The following is a 10209-nucleotide window of genomic DNA, read 5'->3' on the forward strand; positions in this document are numbered from 1 at the left end:
GATGTCACAGACAGCCCAGGAGACTCAGGTTGTGCTGGAACAAGGTACAGGATAGGCACCTACTTCAATCAACTTCGGGAGTGAGATCAAGAGGCATGGTGATGTCCTTACGCCTTCTCAGGAGTATGTGAGTGGTGGGAAGAGCTGAATACTTGGGGCATGACGACAACCGACTTCGGGAACAACATCTGTGACTTCTGGACCGGGAATGGGACCAGTACAGTAACAGACCTTTCGACTTGGACCGGTTATGTCGCGGAGTCTTCCATTGCATGACGACATATAGTTTCACCTCACAGTCTTGTGTGTCCTTGAGGTTCCTTGATGTGCAGTCAATCCAATCGTAGCTCGACCTCATGCACCACAGGCAAATCTGATTAGGATCTGTCACAAACATTTGTTTGCATCCTTTTGTCCTGGAAGGTGATGATTCCCTTGCACATTGAAACCTTTGGCAGAAAAACTGTCTGAAAAAGACAAATGGTAGATCTTGATCCTTATCTGGTGGCGCAGAAAGGAAGAAAGTGGGTGGTGTCACCCAGCACATCATTTCCTGTGTGGAATGGCATTCATGTGGAGCTGCATGATGTCACCCACCAGCATGCAAATGTAGTGCTCAAAGGTTTCCAGATCCAATCTGACACCTTGGAAGTATTCAGAAGGTGAGGAATCTGTGATTAGAAGATGGGGGCAAGGAACATAAGCACTTCCCAACACCAGACTGCACATCAATCTGAGAATCCAACCTTCATTCACTGTAACCACCCACTAACCTTCCACTATTTACCCACACCCAGATGAACCAAAGTCCTTCTTACTTTACAGGAACAACCCTCAACAACCATTTCTTGACTGTTACTGACACCACTGGACCTGAACCTGCTAGTTCTCTGAATCTTTAAAACTATACTTCTGATATCACCATCTTCTTAGAGTAAATGAATACATCTAATGGCATCCTTCCTCAATCACCCCAACTATGTGATTGTGAGGCAACCCTTCAATAGCTGAAGTGCCATTTCCCTGTGGTTGAGTAAAAAAACCTACTGTTCACCTGTGGCATCGATCTTACTGCATCTCAAGCAAAACACCACAAGAACATGTTTATCTTTTGGTCTGCTTGGTTAAACTTTTACCTTATGGATGATAAAAAGTGTTCCTCTTATGCACAACCACTGACATCCAACTTCATTTGATGGAAATTGCACTCTTTGCTCAAACCAAAGAAAACAAAATAACTGCACCCCCATGCACTACTTAATCAAATTACCCTGACAGTAACAGGCCACTGCATATCACTTACCAATTATGTTTTTTTGCCAGGTCTGAAATCTAACCTAACAAGCACCTTCAAATAATTATCAAAATCGAGATACCTTTTCTCCCACACCAAGGAAGTTTTAAAAGTCAATCCCAAAAATGACACCGAATGCATAATGTACATATGTCTTCATCTTGGTGTCCTTTTTCCACAAAATCTATTGGTCAATGAATGCAACCCCTTATGGTATACTATCAGGCATTGAGTATGCTACAGTGCACTTACCAATTTAGCGCCACAATAAAAATCTAGGTAGATAGCGCAAATTTAAGTAAAATGTAACAAAATGAATACATTCTGAAGAAGTTAACAATGATTGTGATAAAGGTTTCCCTACCTAAATAGCAGTTTAAATCCAAGTTAAATCATTTAATGCTAGCCTGCACAGTTAAGGTTGAGTAAATTGTACCCAACCTTAAGGCTATACCATTTGTGCATTGTACTGCTGTTTGAAACCAACCTGGAGCAATACTCCTATTTTAAGAATCATTAAGCTCTGTTTAGTTAGTTAAGTTAGTTAATAATGAAGTTACTGTACACACCACCACGACTGTGGCTGTCACTGGTGTGGCACAGACAGCTGAGCCCATCGTGAAGCCCTTTTGGTTGCCTCCCATTACCCAGATCAATAAAGACATTTTCAACTGCTCCAAGCTTCTCAGAAGGGGCACCGCAAAATTGCTCCCTGTGCCTTCACTGCCATAGCATATGCTGTCCATGTACTCAACAGTTTCCATTTGTGCCTTTATAGTGTCCAGAGGGTATGCAAGGTGACATGTACTGATTCTTCTGAGGCTCTAGCAATGTCACCCAGTGCTGATAAGCCTGTCCCTATTGCTGTACATGCACAACATCACCTGTGAGGGCGAGATGGGCCACTTTATCTCAGGGCCTAATAACTCTGTGTTGCCATACAGGTCCTTACCCTAGGTCCACAGTGTAGGAGGTAATGCAGCAGACCCTTGAGCTCAGCAGAATGTTTGTATTATTTTACCATCAGGTACATGACTTCCAAGCCACCCTCTGTCAGATTGGGAGAGGTTGATCCTAAAAAGGAGAAATATAAAGGCAAACTGAAGCACAGGAAATACACACTTTTGAACATGGGTGTCATCCACCTCAGTTCTTTCCTGAAAGGTTTCAAGTGAATCGGTCAACGAGGGACTGAGAAAAATAGGTGAGGGGATCCTATACGCAAATGCCCCATGCAAGTTCCATTGGAACTTTGAGCAGCGCTACAGTCAAAACAGTTTAACCAAATTACACCAAATTTGGCACGAGGCTAGATTTTTACCCACAAAGTGTGCTTTATATGATTTGGTGTAAATCTGTTCAGAAGTTTTAGAGAAATTAAGTTTCAAAATGGATGGCTATCTGGACTGTTGGGGGTGCAGGACCTTTACTGGAGTCCTGCAGGCATGCAGCTCCAAATAATAGAGTGATCTGATTGTCCAAGGAGACTTTTTTCGTATCAGCCGCCTCACTCCTGTGCACTGCAAGTCAACGTGCTATTGTCTGGCTAAAAAATGAAGAGAAATGTTGTGACTGCCATTACAGGACTCAGTCCCCGTGTCCAGTAAATAAAAAAAACAATAAGGTATAAAGGGGTAAGGTAGGGGGTACCTTGACCCACTGGGCCTTGTAGGGGGATTAGTGAAGGACCTCCCATGGGGCCAAATAAAAAAATATGGGTTGCCGTGACGCTTTCCAGTAGGCAGCATGACCCCCTTACTCCCACAAGAGTCCCACAAGGGTCAAGGGTAAAAAAAATATATATATATTTTTTTTTAAAGTGAAGTGGTTGTGCCTTGGTGCAGGCCAGGCCTGGCGGCCAACTCATTACCGCAGCACAGGTCGACTGCCGCAGGAGCTGGGCACAGGGCCTGACCGTACATATTATGACTTCACATATTACATCACTCATGACATGTTCTATGACTTCATTGATAGCATCATTGATAACATCAGTGTGCATCGGGAGGCTGAAATACATAAACTATAACTAGTGAATTTCAGTGGTTAATTGAGTTTGAAATGTTACATTTTAACTGAAATAGTCACCTTATAGCGTCATTTTAACCTTTGTTTTTTTAAGTGATTTTCTAAGTTTTTTTTAAGGTAAAGTAAGATATTATTTTAATACCTAACTATAAGGTCACTTGAACCTTTGTTTTATCAGTGAACAAAGAAACGCGCCCACATACACACACAAAGTGTAATATGCCTTTTTCAATCTGTGAGGCAGAAAAACTTGTTTTTCTCATGTTCATTTTGAAGTACTGCAATAGTAGTCTCTAATTTGACCTTTGCACGGTAGTATCTAAAATATTATTTATTTACCTTTTTTTTAAAAAGACGAGTTGGAAGACAGGGGACAGTCGTAAAAAAATTGGTTTTGATTTAACATTCTAGATACCCAGTTTTGTATTAGCCACAACATCTTTTTGAAGCTAAATGTTTTATCACCTTCTTTTCCTGTCTAGGTATCTCTTCTACTCTACGACTCAACAAGAATGAGACAATTGCTTTCTAAGTCTGTTATGATAGCTGATGATGACGATGATGACTACCCGTGGAGAGTGAATGCTCACAAGTACTACATCCATGTGATCCTCAGCTTCTTCCTCTTCATCTGGTTTATACTAGGAAACTACTGGGTGTTTTCTGTTTTCATGCCCAACTTCATCCCTCCGTTTCACCAACCCCAGGATTACTGTGATAAAACATTGTACATTTTTGCCACTGGGGTGCTCATCCTTAGCCACATCGTGCTGTTCTTGGTCATCTGCTGTAGCAGCTGCATTTATTGGTTTTCCAGGCAACGGTATACAGATGAGGAAGACTAAGGATAATGTATAAATGGCACCCATCGTCAATGTGAACAGTGCAGCACGAATAGTGAGAGAAAGGTGCAGGACCCTACGAAAGCCTTCCCTGGCACGAATCAAACATGGTGCATTGCAGCGACTTAGTGAAGAAAAAAACTTAAGTAGGGAACTTTTTTAAGTGTGGCATTACCAAAGTGATTTGCAGCTGGAATTGAGAAAAAGATAAACATCCAGCTGCTCATTATGCCGTTGTTAACTCAAATGATGCTCTTTAAATGTTTTCAAGCTATACAAATTTAAGGCATTATGGATCTATATAATCTATGGAGTAGGAGTTGTGCTTTGTTTAGTACTGAAAGTATGTCCCTTCCAGCCCCACCACAAAACACCCAGATTATAAGTATGTTAACACATGGGACTGGCTTCAAGGACACACACTTTTAAAGTAATAGATTTTAATCAGGAAAAAGGCAGACAAATAAATCGAAGAAGGACTGTTTTAGGTGTAAACCTTTATTTTTATTCAGCAACAAAACAATTTCTCATATTCATCTGTTACTACATAATTGTAAAAAAAATATATATATATTTTTTTTAAGATTCAGTTGATTTACTTTTGGCTTCTCAACAACTATATATGTTCCATCAATGACAGCACCTCCACCATTCTTATCACAAACAGGAGATCCACCTACTGAATGCAAGGAGTGGCTAGACATTTTTTAGAATTGGGGGCTTTAGATGGTCAACAATTCCGTCCTAGTAGGAAGAAAGCTATTTTATTAAACGCTATAGGAAAAGAGGGACAACATATTTACAAATACTTACCAAAGTTACCAGTTCAAGCGCAAGAAGTAGACATTGAAGTGTATCTTGATGCACGTAAACAATTAAAATTGAGGTTTACTAAATCTCCAAATGTAGTCATGAATCGACATAAACTTTACATACAAGAGGGAGAATCATTTGACAACTTTGTTTCAAGATTCAGAGAACTATCACTGAAGTGTCAGTTTGGACAAATGGCTGATGAGATGATAAGAGATCAACTAATTGTTCAATGTAGGAGTAAGAAAATGCAAGAGAGGTTGTGGACAGTAAAGAATCCCACGTTAAAAGATGCTATTGAGATAGCAAAGGTTGTGGAAGAGTCAGAATATTGTATGAAGATGATGGACAGAGAAGAGACAAAAGAAGAACTCGCAGGAAGGGACATGATTGTGTATATTGAGGATGAAGAAATTATCAAGAAAAGGAGGCAAAGGCCAAAAGCTGAGTTTGTGGTGCAGGGAAGACCTATAGAAGTAATGGTGGATTCTAGGTGTTCATATACAATTGTTCCGAGAAGTGTGTTCGTGTCTGAGTGACCAAAAGTGAGACTGCTTCCTAAAGACATAAAAGCAAGAAGTTACCAGGGAGAAAAATAGACATAATTGGGTAGATGATTGCAGAAATTTAATTTGGGGGAAGAAGAATGAAAGGAAAAGTTTATGTAGCGGAATCTGGTCCACCAATCATGGGATGGGTTCATTAATATGAACTTCAAATTGTTATAAACCCTCGGGCACATAATCAAATTTTAGTAGTTGAAGAGGTGACATTACAAGACATAATCAGGGATGCGGGTGATGTCTTCCGTGATGAGATGGGACAATTGAAGGGTTATTGTCATAAGATTAAATTCAAAGAACGTGCAATTCTAGTTCAACACAAAGTCAGAAGAGCACCAATCTTGGTCAGGGATGAAGTAAAAAAATTAATAGAGGAAATGTTGAATAGTGGGGTTATAAAACCTGGGGAAGCATCAAATTATATATCTCCAGTGGTGATCACAAGGAAAACTGATGGCAAACTTAGATTTTGTGTTGACCTAAGAAGCCTTAATCAAAACGTAATAATGGACACTTTTCCCCTTCCCAATATCAATGAACTGGTGTTGATGTTAAAAAGGGGAAAGTTCTTTTCCATATTGGATTTGAAACATGCCTATTATCAAATAGAACTACATACTGATTCCAAGTCATTAACAGTGTTTATAACCATGGAAGGCACGTTTCAATTTACTAGAATGCAGTTTGGGCTATGTTCTGCAGCAAGTGTCTTCCAGAGAGTGATGACTGAATTATTTAAAGGGATACAGAATGTCAGCTACTTTCAGGGTGATATCTTGTTTTTTTGGGACACCATGGAGAATCACAATTTGACATTGAAGCAAGTCTTTGACAAAATCTTAAAATGTGGTTTGACTCTAAGAAAAAAGAAATGAGTCTTTCTAGAAAGTGAAGTGGAATATTTAGGTCATACATTATCACAGGATGGAGTTGAACCTAGGACGCATCTATTGGATATTATCAAATTGGCAGCACCACCTAACAATAAAGACCAGTTAAGGTCCTTCTTAGGTTTGGTAGAATATTATTCTAAATTTGTAAAGAACTTTGCATCTAAAACAGAAGTTTTGAAGAGTTTGTTGAGAAAAGGAGTAAGATTTGTTTGGGGTACTTAAAGAAGGAAATATGAGAGACTGGTATTTTAGTTCCTTTTGACGTACAAAGGAAATCTGTAGTTACAGTGGATGCTAGCGCAATTGGGGTTGGTGCAGTTTTATCACAACTTCATGGAACTAGTGAGAAAACAGTAGCATTTGCATCATACTATCTTACGTCAATAAAATGTAATTATTCTGTGATAGAAAAAGAGGCTTTGGTGGCACCATGGGGCATGGAACACTTTAGGACATATATTTGGGGAAGTCAATTCAAGTTTCGGACCGATCATAGGCCGTCTTGTTGCCAGGGGGAGCTGGTAGTAGTTCAGCCAGGTTAGATCGGTTAGCAGCCAGATCCCAGCAGTATAATTACAGTACAGTAAATATACCAGGATGGAGGAATGTACAAGCTGACTGTCTTTCGCATTTACCTCAGAATTGGGAAACGGTAGACAAGGAAGCTGTCATTAAAAGTGATAGAGAGAGTGTTGGAGATGTTGTGCAGTGGTCATCAGGAGCAATTACCAAGGATGAATGAAGTAAGGCCATGGATCAGGATGACGTAGTGAGTGACGTGGTAAAGTTGGTAATTTGTGGAGGGCAAAGAGAAAGCACATTACCAAAGGCCTTAAGGACATATGGTAAGGTTGTGGATGAATTGTCTACAGTGGGAGACAGCATATTGGTACGTGATGAGAAGATTGTACCTCCACTGGGGGTAAGGAAGAAATTATTTAATATTGTTCATGAAGGGCACCGGGGGCAATCTTTGACTAAGAAGAGACTCTGAGAAGATTTCTGGTGGCCGGGTATGGATGAGGATGTGGTACACTGGGTGGAGAGATGTGACATGTGCAGACAGAGTGAAAAAAGCTTCAAAATGGGTAAATATTCAGAGTTTGGTCATATAGTAGATCCAGGACAGGTATGGCACACGGTAGGTGGGGACTTTATTGGTCCCATGCATGGTATTAAACATGAACTCAGACTTACATTTGTTTTGATTGATGTCCATTCAAAGTGGTTGGTAATAACATTTATGTCGGAAATAACTACATCATCCACAGTATGAGTACTATCTGAAATTTTTAAGGAAGAAGGGTTTCCTGTATGCTTGATTACAGACAACGGTACACAACTTACCTCGCATGTGATGAGAGAATGTTTGACATCATGTGGGGTGAAACATTCTTGCAAAGCTCTTTACAATCCCGAGGTGAATGGATTGGTAGAAAGAGCTAACAGGGTGGTTAAAGGGGCCATACAGCTAGCGTTGACAAATAGAGTGAGTGTGGAGAAGACGAATGCAGATCTGGTGTGGGAATATCGCACAACTGTTAAAATTATGATTGGCACATCACCTTTTTTTCATGATGAGGGGCAGTGAACCAAATACTAAACTAACTCCATCCTGGTTGAGGGAACATATTAATGTTGATGATACTTCTTTGAATTAATTTACAGAAGGACATACTCTATATTGTGGAAGGGCGACACAAAGAGATACTGCTGTTTCTACAAGCTTGACTGATAGTTCTACAAGCCGTGACCAGAGGGTTATCTCAAATTCTGAAAGGAAATTAACAAACAGTGTCTACCTTTGGCTGGGTGATTGGGTAAAGGTGAAAGCAGGTTGAGTTTCAAAAGGTTTGAGCAAGTTCAGAGGACCATTTCAAATCAAAGAGGTTCATAGACGGCATGTACTTTTAAATAATAGTGAAAGATGGAAGTTCAGGAGAGTGCTGAAGTATGGGTATAATGACCATAAAATCAGAAGTACTGTGAAAAGTGGTGAATGTAGTGGATATATGGTCATGGAGTATAAAAGTGTGCCTGTCGGTGTTTTGGCAGAACAAAATGAGCAAAGCAATAAACTTATCTCGCAATTGAGTGATGGTTCACATCGGTTGAGTCAGTTTGGCAGTGATGAACAGGTGTCCTGCGAAAGGGTTGGAGATGGTGGAGTTTCATCCAGAGAGTTGAGACCTCAAAGATCCAAGAGAATGCCTATGTACTTATGTGATTATGTAAAATATTGAATTGATTAGTAATTTGTTTAGATTTTGATTAAATTGTTTATTACTTATTTGTTGGATTGAAAGAGAGAAGATATATTGTACTCTGTCATTTATTTCCTTGATAGTGCGTGTGCAATAGCATGCTGTATGTAAACATTCTGTTGTCATCATTCTATTTTTGTCAGGTGAACAGATTCCATCTTTGACAGTTGTGAGGAACTGGAAAGGAGGGAAGTCACACCTGACCTTCGCTTTAATTAAATGTCACAGACATCAAGCCTTTGTCTACCGAGTGTGACTTTACAACACTTTTTTTATCATGAAGAAGCCAAGAATCATTTCAGAATTTGCTGTCTGACTGACAAAGTCATACACTTAATGTAGAGAAAAGGAAACATGTCTGTATAAACCTAAATGAACCCGGGCATCTCACTTATATTATCGGCAAGGGCACACTACAGAGATTAATCTGTGACATTTAATAATTCAACAATATAGATTGTTTCACTATTGGAGAATATCATTGATTTACTGAAACTGCAAATTTCATTTGCTTTGTAAATAATAAGACACTCACATCATTATTTACACATCAGACATTGGAAAAGAACATCAAAATTAAATTAAACCCATAAGACATAACATAAAGTACTTCAGTCCGTGTCTCTTAAAAAATCTTTCTCAAGATAAAGTCCACACTATTGGTCATCTCCCAAACTTTCCAGGTTGGCCCTTATTATCATTGACTTGGTTTCTTTGTTTCCTTCAGATGTTCAGGCAATGTACACAGTTATTGAAGCTTACAATTTGGGTTGGGAGATCCCATATATATATCAAGAAAGTCTATGCATTTTGGCCCTCCTCTTTCGGGCCTCCTCATGACCATACTGACTCACTGATTTCAGTCTATTAACATGAGACTAAAGTGACTGGAATCTACAACATTTCAGAAACAAACTTTATCCAATCTTTCAGTACCTTAGTCATGGCTTTATTGAAGTTTTTGCTTTGTCAAGTGACCTTGGGTGACTTGGGCTTCCGTCTCATGTTAATCTATTAAACTGAATGCGTAATTTCTTATTCGAAAATTTTATTGTGGGGTTTACACATAAATTGTATTTGCTATGTACACCTTCTGACTATAAAATAACCTCAAATACAAAATTGGTAGCTACTTTTCACTTCTTTTTCCAGACTGACGGCCATATTTACAAGGTCCTAGCAGAACACTGCGCCACTGGAGCATACATTTTTTTGACACTCTGATGGTGCAGAGAGCCAGCCCATATTTACAAGACCACACAAAGCCACCTTCCATGGCTTTTCATGGTCTTGTAAATATGAACCCCTTTCACACATAACACTACATGAAAGCGACATTCCATGGGTGTTGCTTGGGGTGTTCCCAAGCAACACCAATGGAACCCGAAGGAATCTGATGCATTTCCAGATTTACAAGTCTGGGAATGCGTCAGATTCCTCCACCACCTCAGGGGTGGCATAGGAGTGATGCAGCAGGGAGAAATATCTTTATTTCTCCCTGTTTTTTCGACT

General features: G+C 39.6%; 1 protein-coding gene across 1 annotated transcript in view; it reads left to right on the plus strand.

Annotated features, from left to right (window-relative positions):
• TMEM272 (transmembrane protein 272) overlaps window positions 1-8930 on the plus strand; it is a 164472-nt gene extending 155542 nt beyond the window's left edge. The window contains exon 5 of the mRNA XM_069205461.1: window positions 3805-8930. Coding sequence (XP_069061562.1) covers window positions 3805-4167 — 363 coding nt within the window. The 3' untranslated portion in view covers window positions 4168-8930. The remainder of the gene's footprint in view (window positions 1-3804) is intronic.
• The last annotated feature ends 1279 nt before the right edge of the window (window positions 8931-10209 follow it).

The sequence above is a fragment of the Pleurodeles waltl genome, chromosome 8 (assembly GCF_031143425.1).
Source record: "Pleurodeles waltl isolate 20211129_DDA chromosome 8, aPleWal1.hap1.20221129, whole genome shotgun sequence".
NCBI lineage: Eukaryota > Metazoa > Chordata > Amphibia > Caudata > Salamandridae > Pleurodeles > Pleurodeles waltl.